Source organism: Gallus gallus, chromosome 19 (assembly GCF_016699485.2).
Source record: "Gallus gallus isolate bGalGal1 chromosome 19, bGalGal1.mat.broiler.GRCg7b, whole genome shotgun sequence".
In the NCBI taxonomy this organism is placed as follows: Eukaryota; Metazoa; Chordata; class Aves; order Galliformes; family Phasianidae; genus Gallus; species Gallus gallus.
The window spans coordinates 8,388,798-8,407,659 of record NC_052550.1 but is presented as its reverse complement, the minus strand read 5'-3'; the positions used below and the strand labels follow the sequence as shown (position 1 = coordinate 8,407,659).

Genomic DNA, 18,862 nt, shown 5'->3' with positions numbered 1-18,862 from the left:
AGTTACCACCCACCTCACTTGTTGCCTACAAAAATAGAGTAATTGTTTGCATCTGTGTGTTTTTGTCTGTCTTAGAAATAACTGTTATAAATCAAAGTGACACAGGCCCAGAGAACAGTTCAGGATTGTATTTTCTTTTCTTATATGTTTTACAGTTATTTCTGTTATATACTGCAAGAAGGATTTAAAGTGCATTGCAAAGGTGTTAGAAATTTCAGGATGATTTGTTTTCCTTTTGCTGAGCACACCAACACTACGGTGGAGATCTGAAGGCGATTCAAAGATGCTGCTTAATATGTTCTTTCCTATATAATGGCTCACTTCACGCTCGTAGTGTGACCAGCTAATTACAAACTGCATTACAGCCCTGTATCTGCGTTGAAACACAACTGCTGCCTCTTGACTAATTCACTACAACTTGACAGTAGTTGAACTTTGCATCCCCTAATAAATGCCATTCGCTCTCCTCCAGCAGCTGTTCTCTGCAGTCCTTCTTGGTTTCTTTCTTTTATCTTTTTCCTTTGGTAATATTTAGCATACAGAGGAAAAGTCAGATGGGTTTGAGCTCTGATATTCATATGCAGGTTAGATTCTTTTACATATCTGAAATGAGGAAAAAAAAACAACCATTAAGACACAGTGATTAGTAGTAGTTTAAAAAAAAAAAAGGTGATCTAATTATGCATTTTCATTAGTTCTGATCTGGTCTATGAAACGCAACAACAGCCATTTATTCAGCAGAACATGACAGCTTTAAAGTACTACACTTAGAAACAATTTATAAAGCAAAGTACAGGATTTTTTTCTTAAATAATCCAGAATAGGTATTTAAAAGATTCCCTCTTTGTGAAAAAGCAATAGGGCTTGTTCTCAGAGCAAGATCTGCTTCATCCTTTTTTTTCTTTCAATTCTGACTAGGTAATGTATTCACAGTGTCACCTGGAGGAGGGGCTGTAATGCACTTTTTGGATGGTTGCTCACAAGTTTAAAAATTATTTGTAATTTAAATTAATAAAATATTTCTTCAGTGTAGCTAATCCTAAGTTATGTCTGAGGCCTTAAGAAAGTAATGCTAGAAGTTGTAATCAGTGCTGTCTGTGCAATTTGAAGGGCTTTATCTCCTACAAATAAGGCTGCCCAGGGCCCAGCCTGGCCTTGGCCACCTCCAAGGATGGGGCACCCACAGCTGCTCCGGGCAGCAGTGCCAAGGCCTCACCGCCCTCAAGATGAGGAATTTCTTCCTAGTATCTGATCGACATCTCCTCTCTCTTAGTTTAAAGCCATTATCCCTTGTCCTATCACTACACTCCCTGATAAAGAGTTCTTCCCCAGCTTTCCCATGGTCATTGATCAGAAGATACTGCCAATAAAATAATGCAGTAAATAATCAGACTAAGGAATAAAAAAACCTTGGGCACAGATTTGGAATTTTACACACGTTCTCAATCTATGAAATCTAGAGCTGGCTGGGGCTGTGAGGCTGTGAGTGGCTCCACTTACAAAGTGTTCTGTTTGGCATCTGCACTTGCTTGGTGAAAGTTGGCTGTAGCTGAGATATTTCAGCGTCAGCTCACTCTGTGTTCTCCTTTCAGAAATCTGATATTTTTCTGTTAAGCTGTGGCATGTGGCTGTCTCTTGATACACAAGAAGTTTCTATGTTTTTGGTTTTAGTCCATTTTGTGCGAACTTGAAAATCAATGTGGCATTTATTGCAACACAGATTGCATACCTTTGTTTCAGTGGTGAGTTCTGCTTCATTTGACAGTGAGGAAAAGGAGGGCAAGACAACTCTTACATGCATTTCATTCTGTATTTTTGGAGGAAACACATCTGTTGGAATTTGAACTTGATCAGCTGTTCATAGAGATGTTAATCTTTGATAGAGGTATGACAGAAATGCAGTTATATTCTGCTCAGAAGTTAATCTTTGCTCATGCTCTCCAAGATTCACGGAAATTTTTTTTGAGTTAAGCATGTGCTCATAGAATGATCAAGGATAGCCAGGGCGAGTTCATCACTTCTGTGTAAAAGGACTGTCTGGTTACACAGCAGAACAAAATCTGGTTCAGAATATATCAGAAAAACCGATCCCGCTCTGAAAAGCAGAGCTCCAGATGTACGTTTCCTCAGTGATAGCTATGGTCAAATAAGCCTTTTGATAAACAAATCTCTTGAGATGCTGCTTATCTCCCTGTATTAACTAACTCAAAATACGATGGGACAGCTATATTTTGTAACATGTGGTATGTCTCAGTGAAGTGGAAAGTGTGTCACACTCCAGTCTCTCTGCAAAAGCGTGCCGCAGCTGAGAAGCCAGCTTGTGCTATATTTTACACTTCAGTGACAGGCATGCCACATGCCATAGAGTGGAGCAATGTAACACAACATGCTGCACTACATGAAGGTAGGTTGTAGGCTGTTGTTTGGCTTTGTGCAGCTTCACGCATTTTGAAATTGAAGAAAACATACATCTAGAAAGGCTCTTCTGGTGATGAGAATGAGTAATGTTGTGGGCAGGCAGCACGACAGGAGAAGTGTGCTATGTGCTGTTGGTAAAGCAGAATGTGGGAAGAGCATCTGCTGCTGAAACTGAAGGGTGAGGTGGAGGTTGCTCGGCTTGTTGGTATTTTGAAGGGTTCACTTCCCTTTTCTTTTTTCCCTGAACAAAGGGCACTGTTTTCATAGTATCTGTTGTGATAATACCAACAAGCTGATAAAACCAGGCCTTAAATTTTCCTCTTTTTGTTGCTGTACAGTCAGGCTGACACCTGGGCTACAGATAGAAGCAAAGGCTGAGCTATTGGTTTGGTTGAACAAAAATGAGCATCACGGTTGCTGAACAGAACTGAAACAATCCATGACCTGAATAGTTCAATCTGTTCTGTGACTGTCAAGGAAATCTGTCCTTACGGGTTCTTCCCCCACACTACCCCACAAGTGGAAACAAGTTGTCATTCTGTATTTGGTCATGCGTTTTGCCTGTCTTATGAGCCGTGGTACATAATTATATGGTATCAGTAACCTCCTTGTGTCAGCAATGCACATGGCTAGTTGGGAAATGCCTACCTGCATTGCCCTTTGGTAGGTTTGCTTTTTAATGCGTTGAAATGAACTTTCTGATCTTTCTTATCTAATGCAGAGTTGTCAGCTCTCTCAATAACTGTATCTGCCTACAGCCAGCAATCTGTTTTTAACTTTATTTCCTTCATTTGTTTGGGGGAGAAAAAAAAAAAAAAAGCTGACGTAGCTTCCATGTAGACATGTAAAAGCTTTGGTCGGGATAGGAAGAACTGGGGGCTTCTCTTGCTGTGTGTTTTTGTGAAGTATTTTGTACGTTCATGCCACTGCGATAAATGCTGTTTGTGGTGCATGTGTGTAGTATGTGCACTGTGCTCTGTTGTTGTGGTAAGTGCATGCACTTGATCTCCTGGAGGGGAGCGCTGGCCTGGCCACTTAGGAGCGGCACTTGACAGCTGATTCTGGGGTGGTAATTAGAGCAGCTTCACAGGGGCTGGGTGTCCAGCAGCAAACAGCAGCTTCTAGAGAATGGTTGGATGCTGATAAAACAGTGGGAATGAAGCCAGCTCAAAATCTAACATAAAATAGTATTATTATTATTTTTTTTAAAGAAAAGGATCTGATGGAAGAAACTGATGCTTTTAACCTTCTGGAAAAGAACAGGCTGAAATGTGTAGATAAAAAACTTCCCCCCCCCCCCAGCCCTCTCAAAATAATGAATTCCAAATATTAAGTTGGTTCATTACTTTGATTAGCCATATAAAGAATAGAGATATAATCAATGTAGCAATTCTCTGGCATGGTTGGTTTTTTTTAATAGTCCTTAGATCTCTTCCAAAAGTGCATGCTTTTGCTAAGGCGAGGTTTCTTTTGCCATAGCTCCTTAATTAAATTGATAAAAACTTAACAGATTGTGTGAGTGCCCTTGAAAAGAACGATGTGTACAGTCCAACGTAGAACATTTTAGAATCAGTTGCCAATGGGAATGTATTCATGAGGGTGGACATGAAAAATAAGGCAAAGAATTTAATTGCTTTACAATAATCTTGTTTTGATGCACCATTGCCATTAAATCTTTGATGTTGATTATGTCAGAGTATTTTGGTTAAGAGTTTTGTCTTTTAATGGAGTTCAACTCCTTTAAGAATTGTATTGGTGTAAGAATGGACCTAACTTTCTGTCCTGATGCAGTGTTGCGTGTGATCTGAAGCACATTGTTTTCCCTTTTAGCTATTTCCTTTGTTCAAAGGAGTAGTTTACTCATATATTGTATGGACAGATGGCTGTACTAAATCTTGCCTAGTGGTCATTTTGGCCCAGACACATAAGCCACATTTTCTTTCTTTTCACACACAGGTAACCAATATGGTTTTCTTTTAGTATCTTATTTTCTTGCTCCTTGAGGTGGGTCTTGTAGTGTACCTCAAACAAAACGTTTTCTTCACAATTGGTGACTTTCTGAAAATATTTTTCTTGTATTCTGGTGAGACCACAGCGATGGTGAGGTGAGAGGAAGATGGAAATTTTATGCTAGGCCGATGGACTTGATCAAAATATTTGAGGATGTAAGAGAGAAGTTTGTATCTTTCGGTATTTAACACAAATATTTTAGTGCCATATCGAATAATTTCCTCATTTGTATTTAAAGGATTGGATTTAGTAACATGTGTCTAGGATTGGTACAGGTTTTTCTTATTTAAAAATAAGTGCTTCCATGCTTTTTGCAATTTGTGGTACACTTAAAATGTCTGTGCTGCTTTGTGTTTCACTGCTACACACTCATTTTTGGGAAGTGTCACTTTCTCAGAAATCCTACTCTGCTTTTCCTGATTTTGAATGAATTTCAAGTGCTGTGAGTGCAAGTAAGAAAATTACTTACAGAGTCGAGTTCTCAAGCTTTCATTTTAGAAAGTTGTGATGCAGAAACCCAGGGAATTTTGGAGAACTACATGGTGAAAGTCTCAGCAAGACCTTTTTTCTGTAGTGAAGTTGTGAGGAATAAATAATACCTCCTTGGGCTTATTAAAAACAAAGCAAAACAAAGAGGAAAAAAAAGCATTAACAAGAAACAGAGAAAATGAATTTACTCTCCATGGGGAATCAGTAATCCTGCAAGTAGAGTTCCATCCTGTTGTACATCCTTGAGAAAGACGATGACAGTGCTGCAGTACCAAAGAGCTCAGAGAAGCATTGCAAACATGTGCCAGGGCTGGTAAACAAACTTGTAATGTAGGGCTTAAAATCTTTTCTGTTTTATTGCAGATTAGCCAGTGACTGAACTGACTTGAATGCTTACTGATTTATGGAAAAGATAAATGGGTGCAAGGAGGTTTTTTATGTTGTTGACAGAGACATAAAAGCTGGTGGTTAAAAGCAGAATGTGTTCAAATTCTGTCCTGAAGGAGTAATTTCATAAAAATATTTTTTTCTAAATGTTGGAGCAACTTATTTAATGATAGAGCACTCGAAGTCCTTTAAGACAAGATTAGGTTACATGGTAAAAAAATAAAGGATTCTTTGAGCTTCTGAGCCATCGTGTGCTTGGCCTAGGAAGAAAAGATGGTCCTCTAGGATTGGAAATCTGTTCATCTGAGCAAACCTTCATAGGGGTGTTCAGGGGAACAGAGTTGCCTTTGTGGTGCCAACGTGCTAAGAATTTTACTAAAAGATCATAACCTAATCTTGTGCTTTAACTTCCCAGTGTAAAGATTCAGGAAGGACTTCTTCCAATACACAGTTAAGTAACCGTACTGCGTGCCTCGCTTCTGTTCTGCTTTCCTTCCCTCTCCCTGACGTGCCAGTGCCTGACCACAGCCACTGCTGTGTCAGAGCTTGGAGCTATCTCACTGGTGGGCTCTTCCCACTGCTGCGAGGAAATAAAAACAAATAAACCATCACAAGAAGCATGTCAGTATAAAGAAGACAGTCTGTCTAATTGGGCATCCACATTAGTGTGGAAAGTGTCTGGGAACACACAGTGTGGCGGCTGATGTACACCTGAGGTTACATTTTCAGAAGCAATAAAGAGTCACGTTGTTGGAAATCAAATGGTACTTCAGAATAGAATAATAAAACCATTCACCTGACCTCATTTAGAAACATTGCGATGAAAAAGGAGCTTTTCTACTGTGAAACAAAGCTTCAAAGATAACAGACAGATCTCGACAGAATAATTGCCATGTGTTTAAATTAATAATTTTATGTAAACCAGCGGTAACTGCGGTATGACTGCATGGCAAAAGTCAAATTGCTTTTGACTGGAAGTCTGTGACCTGCTGTCTGAAGGAGGCTTAGTGAGCACTGTTAAATTTACTGATCTGAATAACTTGCTAAGTATACTGTACTTAGAACAATAAATAATTTGTGCTAACTAGAGTATAACTTGTAACTTGTATGGTTGCATGCCTCAACCCCATCAAATTCAAGTAGGAATTTGTTGAATGCTGCTGATATATCTTGTCAGATAATACCTGAAAGTATCAAAACTGGAGTAGTGATTAAATCAAAGTCTATTTTTTTTATGGCTATATGTTAGATTATAATTATGCTGATGTGGTTTTTTTTTACATCTCCACCCCCCTCTGAAAACCTTAAATATTGCCTGCACATTAGGAACATCAGTACATGATGGAAAAAGGAGGAGTTTTTATTCTAATATGGAAACTATAAAAGAGAAATGAAGGAGATCATTACTCTAGTAAACCTGCTAGTTCGTGTAATATTTGTCCTGTGTAAATATAGTAGGGAACTGCCTTGTGAGAGTGCAGAGCAAGGCAGATGTAATGTAATTCTTTGTGTAATTAGAAGAAGATGGAGCTGAGTGCGGTGCAGTTCCAGCAGGCGGGAGGAACAACAGCACTCTGCAGAGCGGTACCTTATGCAGTGCATGAACTGATCCTTGCCTCTGGAAAGAAGCTTTTTCACCTTGTTCCATCACGTGAAGTCAGGTCACCAAAAAGGGACTCTGGGTAGAGTAGTAGAGTAGTGATTGTCTGCAGAGAGCTGCATCTTCCTTTGTTAATAATAATTACCAATGATAATTGAACTGTTCTTCAGAAGAAATGTGCGGAGTCTCTATGAAGGGCTACAGGTGATAGGAAATGGTTGCAATGTGCTGTACATCTGTGTACTTCTCCTAATGAAGGCTGTTCCTATTAGTATAGTGATTTTGCTGCTATATAAAATTTGTTGTGATCTCCTAACTCGTCATTGTTCCAAAGGGGCTTCACTGTACATCTCACTGTGCTTACATTGTATATATGTAGAGCAAAAGGAGGTGGAGGGCGATGCTTCCCTTAATGTCATTTTCTAGAGGTTCTGGCCTCACGGTCTGTGAAGAGAGAATAAAAGCTCTAGGGATACGTATGGCAGTCAAACACTGTTTGTTCTCAGATGTTTTTTTTTAAATTCTACAGTGAGATTTACATGGGAATTAGCCATTGGAGGACACTGTAGACGCTTTTTAGGAGCAGAAAATTGTGGCCTCACTTTGGTTCCACCACTCTCGTCCATTCTTCATGTAAAAAGTGTGTGTGTTTTGTACAGTATATGTCTCTGTATGCAAACACTGTACATAGCTTTTATAAATTGTGAGTCACTGCTAACAAATCTGTGAAGAGGTGATACTTATGTTGTGATGCATAAGCACAGATGTAGTCAAGTGCCAGCTGTACAAGGCATCTGTTATTTTTCTTCTATCCTTGCACTGCAACAATCTAATACAAATATAAGAGCCTGTGCATTATTGTGTATTTATTAATGCTAACGTTTTGAAGTTGTTGTTGAATTTTTTGCCCACTATCTTTGAAGTAGTTGTTGTTATCTCTTCCTTAAGCAGCTATTTAACAAACAGGATACATAGCAAAAATATGTTCATAATCTGTGGGAGTAATTTGCAAGAATTTTATTTGTGACGGGCTTAATGTAATTACCAGACCGCAAAGACCAGTGTTGTCACATTCCTGTCTTAATCTTTCCTCTTTACATAACCATCACGGGTACACTGAAATATGACCAGAGCTCTTCTCACCAACGAGATAAGCACAAACCATCGGCGCTGCAGACTATCAGAAGGAAGGCTCTTTGGCCAGAGATCCCTTTGCTTTGTTTCCTGTTCGATAGCGGTAGTTTCTTGTCAAGGGCCATCAGCTGGTTTATTTCAGGCATATTTACACTGTGGCTGTATGAACCTTTGATGAAATTAATGTTCATTTTGTATTCCTGAAATAGAGCAAGATGCAATATTTCTGGTTTCATACAGTTCTGAGGTTTTGAGAACTTCTGATTGGCAAGAGATGGTTTTGCAAACTTGTTAGGCTTTGGTGGTTTGGTGCTTTTCTTTGGCAACTTGGATGCATCTGGTTTTGCAGCTGAAATTTCGATAGACTATTATTATATTACATTATTATATATTATATTATTATTATACTATTATTATATTTACACAAAGCGTTACTTTTCATTCTGAGGTGTTGTTTCAGGCATTTAATGTTTGATTGTGTACTTGATAATTTAACGGAGAACATTGTCATACACCCAGTATCATGCCTAAGTAAACATTTTCTCAAGGCTCTGCAACAGACTCTGGGATGTTTATTGATAATGATGCTTTATCTTACTGAGTACAGCCATTTTTTTTTTTTTGGTGTATTGAAGTGAAGTGTCTTGCTTAGTGGAAGTCTTTTTGCTCTTCAGTAACATAACAGAATAATAAAACAGATGGCAGAAGTGATATCAAAGAAGACAAAATGCATTCATTCTCTATGTTTGAATGTGGAAGATTTGATTTCATGTGCACCTTAAATAATGAGTTGAAAGGAGTTGAGATTCCAAGCTTTTAAAAACTGTGTCCAGATTATTCTAGATTTTTAACTGTAAGAACATAGAGAACACTGTAGTTGAGTCTGCCTTCTTCTGCTATGTTGGTGATGGAAATCCCAGCTTCCTCTGTTTCAAGAAGGTTGGGAATTATGAAGATGTCAGAGGAGCATCAGGAAAAGCTGTGTTATGTGGCAGCTCTGTGATGGCAAGCCATCTGCAGCTTTTGCAGCCCTGTTGCATATCCTTTATTACTCAGTTCCTGTGCTCCTACTTTCTTTCTTCCTTCCATGCTTGTTAGACCTTTCAGTGAGCCCTTTTGGTGTACTAACCTGGGGGAGAATTCCCTATAGAGGGGAAAAGAAGAGACAAAGTGCTATTTGTCTGCTAATTTAATAAGATAAAATGGGTCAATATAGTGTCCATTGCGTATTGGAGTCTGGGAAGGGAAAGGACAGAACCCACCAAGCTGACATCACTGAAATGGGGAGGGTGAGCTTTTATTACTGACTGTGAGCAGTGTAGTCTAATCGTGATGCTCTCATTATTCTGTAAGTGCTGTGACACACAAATGAATGCTTAGATCTGTGTCTGTAATCCTCATTTTCCTCTTTAACAAGAACTGATTTTGCTGCCATCTGAAAGATATGAAGGAGGGTAAAGGAACAAAGGCTCACATTTTTGGAGTAGTCAAAAAATAATTTATTTGGGGAAGGAATAAAATTTTGAAGTGTTGGAGAAGCCTTTCTATTTGGGTTTGTTGAATGATTAAAATCTTGAAACTGTTGATCTGAGCACAGCTTTAGGAGTGGAATTCATAAATTGAGATTTGGTTAGTTCAATGAATGTTTCCATGATTAATGAATTGAGAGTGCTTAGTAGCAAATGAGGTTGGTAACAGCCATTTTGTTGACCAGGAAATGTGATTAATAAGCAGAAGGAAATGGTAAGAAATGGTAAGGAGATAAGTCTTTTTATTTTCTTCTTATTTTTTTTTAACCTTCCCATCTTTGAAGTGTGTGCCCTTGGCCAAGATGGGCCTTTCTCTTTTCCTTCTCAGACAGGCACCCTCAGCTGTCTGGAGACTTGTGGTAACGCTGGTTTTCCGTACTGCCTGGAGCACAAACATTATGGGGCAAGAAAGAAATATAAGTCTGACTCTCTTTTTTTGGTTATTGCCATTTGTTTCTCCTCATTCGGTCCCAGGAGCTTTCTGAAATGCAGCTCACCTTGACTTCATACAGATTTCAGAAAATAATTAAAAAAAAAAAAAAAAACCCCAACAACTCGGCACATCATTTTCTGATCACAGATTGCAGTGTACCAGGGAATGAAAAGAAAGATAACTGTTGGAAGGAGGATTTGAGTTGGAGCTGAGTAGGATTTCAGAGTACTTTTGGCCCAGTCCACACGACTACTTCATCATTAGCACTGAATTCAAAGGTTGCTGGTTTTTAGCCAGCGCAGCGTACAAAAAGCATTGGTAGAATGTTCTCACAAGCAGCCAGAATAGAGGTATGATGTAATAAAAGTTACTCATTTGAGCGCAAGATTGATTGTTTCCAATAACGTTGAGGGCACTGTGTGTATTAGAAGGTACGTGCTTTTGAATTGTAGTTGTGTGATTATGTACGTGTCCACTGAAACAGTTAAGATGGCAGTTATGTTCCGCATGAGCTTAAATGGAAATAATAATGGATTTCACTTATGCAAATATAATTTTAGCTACATAAAGTTGTGTAATTCCTGTTTTTGAAATAACAATCCTTGTACCCTTCCATCAAAATAATAATTTTCTTTCAGTAGTCAATGCACTTATACCAGGGAAAGCTTCTACTCAGATGCTGTCTGTGATTTTTCTGTATTTTCTAGCAGCAATGAGCTTCCAACACAACCTAACTAAACTTGAGTCTTGCTGTTTAAGAAGTGTTTTTGAAGGGCCTTTGAAGTGCTTAAAAGTAAGAAATAGCCCCCCTCTAGTTATTAGCCTGAGTGTGTGCCTAGAAAAATGTATATTTTGGGAACAATTTCCATAGGCAAAATGTAAAACTTATTTTTTCTATTATTTCTTTGACTGTTGCCTTCTTCTGCTCATATTGTACATTGGTTCTCTGCTGTGTATGTATTGTATGTAGCATTTTGTTGTCTAACAACATTTAAGGTAAAAGGTTATGGATTGTACTCTTCTTCTCCAGAATATTCTTGAACAACTTGAGCAGATCCAAAGGACAAGTGAATGTGGTGTCAGGAATTGTGTTAAAACTCCATAAAATAAAACAGATAGGGGTAAAGGGAAACACCCTCCTTTACCAATACTTAGCGTATGTTTGTACAGCTGGCAATTTGTGCTGCTTCATATTCGTTGACCTAGAAGAAGCCAGCATTTTAATGTGTTCTTGGAGTGGAAAAAAGGTGTTATGGAAAAGAACTGCCACATCAAAGCTTCTCCTCAGCTTGTAAAATGGTTTCTACCACTACCTTCCTCAGCCCTATCGGAACACTCAGCACTTTCCCCTCTCAAAAGAAAGCAAGCCTTTTTATTAAGAAACGGCCCTACGAGTTTTATTTATATTTAAATGATAAAAGTGACATGAAGCAGTTTAAAAGATCTATATAACTCAAACAAAAGTTCATCAGAGATGTAACGTAAGTTCTGTGTAATGTGTGTCTATCGAATGAATAGTCATATGGCTCAGCCGTTGCACAGAATGAAGTATTCCTGTAAGGAAAGTGTTACTCCGTAAGATATTTGTAAAATGACTTAAATGTAGCCTAAAAACTTCATGTCTGTTAAATGAGTTGTATTTTGTGACAGATCTGATGTTCCAAAGTCTTAGTCTGGGACAAAGGAAACTAAGTGCTTGCTAATTGGTTGCAAAGTACAGGTTCTTGACCACCGTGGATATTATAACTCAGTTTGTAATCATACCTTCCCTAAATGTAGGAAGGTACTGATCCCATGTTCGTTAGCATTATGCTTTTATTGCTAAATGTCTGAAGGCTTGTTTTGTCCCGCTGAAGTAGTATGAAAATGGCGTTACAGAAACTCCTTCTTTCTGTTAAAATCCCACGTTTCTTTATTCATTTTAGCACAAGCCCACCTTACTGCTGTGTGGACCTTTATTCTTTACGAACAGGAGAGATGGTCAAGTCTATACAGTTCAAAACTCCTATTTATGATCTGCATTGCAATAAAAGGTAAGGATGTTTACTATATATCTCTCTATGTTAAAGCATGCAAGATTTCAGTAATGAATGCGATTTCTGGTATGTGCACTCCTCAGTTTTACTATTTTGACTTTGCTGCAAGCTTAGCTTCTGTTTGCTGTTTCTCAAGTAATATTTTGAGTAGGACAATATGCTTCTCCAGTGCCTTTCCCTGAAGCACAAAACATTTTGCATATTAAATCGTGTAAGCTTCCCTGAATTGTGATGAGAGTGAACAGGAGTCATTGGAATCCTTTATCTTCTATATATAGATGGAGAAATGAGATCACAGTTTAAATGGTGTGTAACATGGCAGTGTAGGGTTTGTCTCTTTTGTTTGTGTTTCATTGTTCTGCCGGATGTGTTACCTTCCTGCACATCCCAAACAAAATCCTCGTGTACACTGTGCCCTCTGGAGAACAATTCCGAAGTAAAGTAACAGAGCATCTCTTAGTTGGACTTGTGAGCTAATTCTGACTTGGAAGATTTTTCTAAACTTTGGACATAGAGAACTGAATACCCTTGTAGTTTACTGTATATTTTTTACAGGAGACCAGAAAACTCAGGATCCATCTTTTGCATGATATTGGTGGTAATCCTTTGGTACTCCTGGCAGAACTTGTTGACCCAAGTCCATGATATGTGCTGCTTTGATGCTTCTTCCTGCCCAGTTTAAACACTGATGTCTTAAATTAGGTCAAGTAAAAGCAAACAGAAGAAAAATAGTACTGCTGAGCAAACACCTTTAATACCACTACCAATTATATAATGAGATTTTTGGAGGTGTAAATGTCTTTTAAGAAGTAAAGGGTGGTAGTGCTTGTTATCCTCACTCAATCTACATGCCATAGGGCGTGGGTAGGGTCATAATACCAAGAAATAGATGAACTGCAGTGGTTGAGTTGCTGAGTTACATGCCAGGAATTGGTCCCTGCTCCTTTAAAGGCCTGTCAGAAGGAGTTCAGTACTTATCTGTGCAACTGTCCCTTGAAAAATTTAAAGTTCCCTTGTGTACAGTGTGATGATAGTAAATCTTTCCAGCCTGGCCTCCTAGCAGAAGAAAAATCCAATTGTAAAAGCAGTCAAAAGGCAAATCATCATTCAAAGTCTCTCCTAACTAAAAGGTCTAATGTTTCTTTTCCTAAGTGGTAAAAATGGAAAAGCTACTTCAAAGCTGTGTGGCTGTATTCAGGGTAGCTGCTTTTCTGGAACGTATCAGATTCTGTTATTATCCACAGAAAGCTCACAATTTCAGAATGAAAATGCATTAAATGTGGCCAAGTGCTGTGCTAATGGTGCGTTAACAATACAATAGACTAATGGAGTCCAAAGTTTTGAATTTAAAATAAAACTTGAGTTGCAGAAGAAGGGAAAACTGTTTATTATTTATGTACTTATACTCTGAAATCGTCCATCAGGTAGGTTTCATTTATAAGGAATGACAGTACTCTTTCAAAGAGCAGAAAACAAAAATCTAACAGGATTGGGAAATATTACAATCAAATATACATAGGTTTTCTATATATACATTACAGTTGCACATGCATTGCAAGTCTTTCCATTATTCATTGAGTAACATTTTTCTCAGTCTCATGGAAGGAGTGAGTTGATGTGCTTCTATTGTTTTCCTCTCCTTTGTTTTTAGGTGATGGAAAATGCTTTGTTTAACAAAAAACTTTGTTTTGTTTGAAGCAGATATTAAGTCATATGTGTGGAGTTTATAACACAAAATTGGAGTTTTGTAACTTGGAAAGTGATGGAGAAGCATCCTTTTGACAATAGAAGAGACAAGAAAATAAAATCTTAAGTCAATTACATTTAGGATATCTCAGATTTTCTCACTGAGTTGTTTATACTGCTTGTAGCAGGCATGCGGCCAGTTAGCATCACCATTTACCAAAGGACACGTACTGAGAAGTTCCTACACTTTGAAGATGTTGCACTTTCCAAATTTACATCTTTGGCCCTTGTTTGTTTAGGCAGTGTGGTGTTTCATACGTAGCTGTTGTGGGTCTTTCTCCAGCTGACAAACAGATATTTTACATTATAAACTTGCATGTGTACAAGTAAACACATACGCATTCACTTGTGATTTTTCTAACTGGCACAAATTTCTCACAGGTTTGTGCACTGATGATCTTGGTATGAAAAGAAATCCTGCTTTTAATAAAGAAAAACACAGTGGTTTAATAAATTTGCAGTGAGATAGGCAATGGGATTATTTCAAATTTAGATTGTGTTCTACCAATTGTTGATTTGTTATTTGAGTCATTGAAAGCAATTCAGGATCCTTGCAATTCCATTCTTTCTTTCTAATGGAGCTTTTACTGCAGAAGGTAACCATAAATACGCTGTGTTGTTCTGTATCAGATCTGTGTACTTCCTGAAATGAAGGTTATGTGGTTGGGATGAGAGAGAATCCTCAATAACTGCCATGTGTTGGTAACCTGGCACTTTATCACAGTAGAATTTATATTGATGCTTTTGAAATAATTACATTTAGATATTGAATCTTTAAACCAATGCATTTAATGTTTAAAGTACACGTTCCATTTCTTTGTTTTCAGGATACTCGTCGTAGTTCTGCAGGAGAAAATCGCCGCCTTTGACAGCTGCACTTTCACTAAAAAATTCTTTGTGACAAGTACGTATAATGCTGGGTTCAGGCATTTTGCTCCAGAGGTGGCATGAGATAAAGCAGGTTTTTAAACATTTCTACTTCTGAATCCTGAAAGCATCTGCAGGTCTCCATGGCTACAGCCAAGGCTTCAGGAAATCTGCTGCTTCAGAAAACCTACAGGTGTTACTCTGTGACTCTGTGGCTCTTTTGCTTGTTGTTTTGCATTTATTGTTGCCATAGTTGATTTCTCACGGTTCTGGCAAGCATCTGCATTGATATCACTGGGTGGCTGAAGTATTCTGTTCCTTTTGTACAAATACATGCAAAGAGTTCAGGTTTTGAATTTAGGATTGTGTGTGAAAGCAACAGTTTGGAAACAAATTGGTAGCAGTTTCTGTTACTCCTTAGGCTTAAGATGCGTTTGTTTTTTTGTTTATCCTTACTTCAGCAGGCCCCAGAGCGCAAGCAGGTCAGTAATATATTGTAGTTGTAAAACCACAGGTAGGTATTTGCCTGCAGATGCTTTTACATATATCCTGAACCTGAAGGAACTGTTTGTTCAGACCTCTGTATCCGGCTGTAGCTTATTGCTTGCCTTGCAGTAGCAGGCAGTTGATTCTAACAGATAAGGCTCTCCGACAGCTATTCCTCTACAGTGAGTGTCCCTTTGCTGCCCCAACATCTGTAACCAAGTAATCAACGTGTTACTAGTGAGAAGTGGTGTGTTCTGCTGCTTTTGCTCTGACCTGTTGCTGATGTGTAGGTAAGGTTAGGATGTAATTTACCTGCTCACAGACCGTGTGTCTTCGTAGTACTGAACAGCAAGGAGGAATTCACTGCAGAAAAATTAAATTTAATCTATGTGGATAGTGCTAGCGTCTGTCAGTTAGAATTGCCACTTAAAATGTGTAATTATTAAAAGATGATAATTTAGTTTGGAAGAATTGGTGTTTCACAGTTAAAAAGGAAATTTGAATTTCCTGGGTGTATTTTCAGTTACAAATAGAGAAGTTCTCAATTATCTTTCTGTGTTATCAGTGCATATCAAGAAAAACCCGGTTACAAGAAGCTCTTTCCTGTAGTAGTTTGAAGCACCATTATGCAGTAATATTAAAGTTGCCAATAGGTGTCAGTTTCTTCCTATACGTGGATGTAAGATGCATAAGAATCTGCTTGGGTTCAGTGTGGAGAGCCAGATGGGAAGGGATTTGTGGTGTCCTCCTGTTCCTCGCTCCTCTTTTTATTCCACCAAAGAGAGGCAGAGTACGAGCGTTGCTTTACTGCAGGTAAAAAAAAAAACACCACAATAAACAACATACCAACCGACCAAACAAAAAAACCCACATCTAGATTAAAGGTATATTTTAACGATTCTTGTCCTTTTCTAATTGAAGTAGCTGGTAAAACAACAACCAAACAAGGAAAAAAACCCTTCAGTATGTTTTTAGAAATGAATTTGTTTAACTGTATTTTGAGGAACAGGGATATCCTGTTCCTCACTGTAACTTTTGAATTTCCATGCCTTTCTGTGAAACAGTGGTGGAATTAAAGAGGATAAGAGAAGGCTTTTGCAGCTCTGATATGAAAATCCCAGCTCTGAGATGTCACAGTTCACACTGTGTTTCTCCAGTTGTGCTGTTTGTAACATGAGAAACCCAGGATATTCCCAAACTTCCTCCCTGCTGTGGGGCTCCATGTACACCCCACATCCTGCCCTGTGCATGTGGGGACAGAGCCCTTCCTGTGCCCGCTGCTGCCCACCTATGCCCAGCCAGCACTGGGCCATGTGTGTTGACCAAGGAATGCATCTTTAGAGGCTTAAGTTACTCTGATGTGTTTGAAATTTGGTACAAATGCTCTACCTAGTCAACTGCTTTGGTTTCTGACAGTCAGCCAAGTAGCCAGCAGCTGGACTCGTGTGTCCCTGTGGATTTTTTTTTTTTTAATATAGAAAAAGGGCAGCGTCAGTTTAAGTTGGAGGAGAAATCTCTGTAAAGGCAGCTTGGCAAAGGGTCTTGTAGGCCTCCTTGTCTCCATGCCTGGAGCATCCCTACAGAAGGGTTGGCTGGTTCCCCTGGGGCCATCCCAGTGCACTGCAGCCCAGGCAGTACAACAGCAGCACTGCCCAGAGGATTTGTCTTCATGGAGAAGATGCTCAGCTGTGTTAGCTGACAGCTTTTGGTCAGAAGCGATGGCTTAGAAGGTCAAAAATATAAAAATGGGATCAGTTGGCCTTTGAAGATGTTTCCTTTACTGTGTAAACTACTGTGTGGAAAAAGAAAATGTTTTTAAAGAGGACTTAGTGATGACGGGCAAATCACATCTTCCATTCATATCAGCTGAGTAGCATGGGAGCCCTGGAACCTCACGCAGACAGCTACAATGCAAACATAATTAAGCAGAAGCTTTTGCCCATTTTGTTGACTATTTACACATAGAAATTAAATGCAGAATGTACGATTAAAAACAGTGTCAGGAATTCTGAAGTTTGATGTTCCTCAGCAATGCTAATGCAGCTGTGTTGCACATGAGTAGTATTTGTCTTTCTGTTTTTGTTTTTGTGGTTAAATGTGTAGCTTAATACATTGTTGTAATAAATATACCATAAAATATTCAGGATGTAGAACAAGTTCGTGCTGCCGTTGGAATGTTTAACTCTTGTGTTTCCTGATTTTTTCAGATCCAACTGTGCAAATCTGATATAGTTATAACTTTTTTTTTTGTGCTTGTGATTAGATGGAAAAGTACTGATTTGCTGGAATGGCAGCCAGCCAGCAGAGCCTTGTAAGAAGTATCAGTGTACAGGTGCTCCAGTCTCCATGTTTTGAGTTATGGTTGCTCAGCTTAATTGGAAAACCTCCTGTGGGTAGTCACAGAAAAAGACCAGTGTGTCCTCTGGTCTACCCAGCGACGTCGTCTTTTAACTTGCCAAGGAAGGAAAGGCGTAGCTTCAATCTGCAAAGGGCTTGTGGCAGTGCTTTCCTATGGCACTCTATGCTGCTGTGCCTATGCTTGGATCCAGCTTAGTTTCATTAAGAAAAGATTTGCATGGAGGGTAAATAAAGCCAAATAGCAGGTTTGTAACCTGCGCTGTTTTAAGTGCTCATGTGGCCAAGCATCAAAAATTAATTTGATGCCTATAATAAGGATGCATTTCCTTTTGGTAGTTGTGAATGTCAAGGTGTGGAAAACAGATTTTTAAGTGGTTAAGAGTTCACATAAGATTTCCTTCAGAGTCTTTTTCTGAGTACTCTGTGATTGAACAGTCAGAGACAAAAGTGATGTACAAGCTCTTCTTCCTACTTCGCTCTAAAGGACAGATGCAGAAAAGCTGAGTTTCATTGATTTCTATTACATCAGTGCTCCCACAACCCTCTTCCAAAAATGCTTACTTAGTGGAACATTGATGATTATGAATATGGCCTGATGGATACTTTCTTCTCTATAACGAATATCCTTCCCACCCCCTGGGCCCTAAGTAAGGATTATCACAGATAACATCATGCATGTGGCATCATCTTTGTGTCCGATAACGAGTGCCTGCTCAGTTTCTCTGGCCCTTCCATTCTTCCTATTGATATATTCTCCATCCATTATTCTCCAGGGATGAAGACAGTTATTGTAGCCATTAGCTGGCACCACATTTCTATTGATGCTGTACAGCTAGAGCCTTAAGAGCTAATTTTCTAGATTTTAGTCAGAGTACTTTGTTGTATATAAAGTCTCAAAAGACTTGCCTAGCCACAAGTGAAACTTATTTGGTATATATTAAATACACCCTACCTGCACCTCTCAAAATAAGGAAAAAAAAACATTTGCTATCCCATTCTGCAATTTGGACGTGGTATTCCTACTTTCGTCCATGTTCACTTGCAAGAAATAATACATTGCTTTCAGTTTGTCACAGGTCTGATCTGGAAATCATCTTGGCTTTTTTTTTTTGAACGTTTTTGTTAGCTTTGCTAGAATTCCTTTCCCTTGATAGGCACACAGGGAGCAGTTTGCTCTCTGTGCTTTGAAGTAAAAACATTGAAGGTCTCATGAGAAGGTTTAATGCCTGAGGAGTTACAAACAGAACTTCTTGAGGAATGTACAATTCCCATCTCAACTGTGATCAGTAAGTGGCATTTATCCTGGACATCCCACATGGTATAATAATTGATAGGATTCCTGGGTCTGGGGAGGGAGGCTCTTCAGTGC

At 38.8% G+C, this 18,862-nt stretch overlaps 1 protein-coding gene across 21 annotated transcripts in view; it reads left to right on the top strand.

The window, feature by feature from the left end:
- The window catches only part of BCAS3 (BCAS3, microtubule associated cell migration factor), a 302,111-nt gene that overhangs the window by 27,893 nt on the left and 255,356 nt on the right, over positions 1 to 18,862 (top strand). For all 21 annotated transcript variants that reach the window (XM_040650521.2, XM_004946730.5, XM_004946729.5 and 18 more), the window contains exons 8-9: positions 11,926 to 12,033; positions 14,610 to 14,686. In XM_040650521.2, coding sequence (XP_040506455.1) covers positions 11,926 to 12,033; positions 14,610 to 14,686 — 185 coding nt within the window. The remainder of the gene's footprint in view (positions 1 to 11,925; positions 12,034 to 14,609; positions 14,687 to 18,862) is intronic.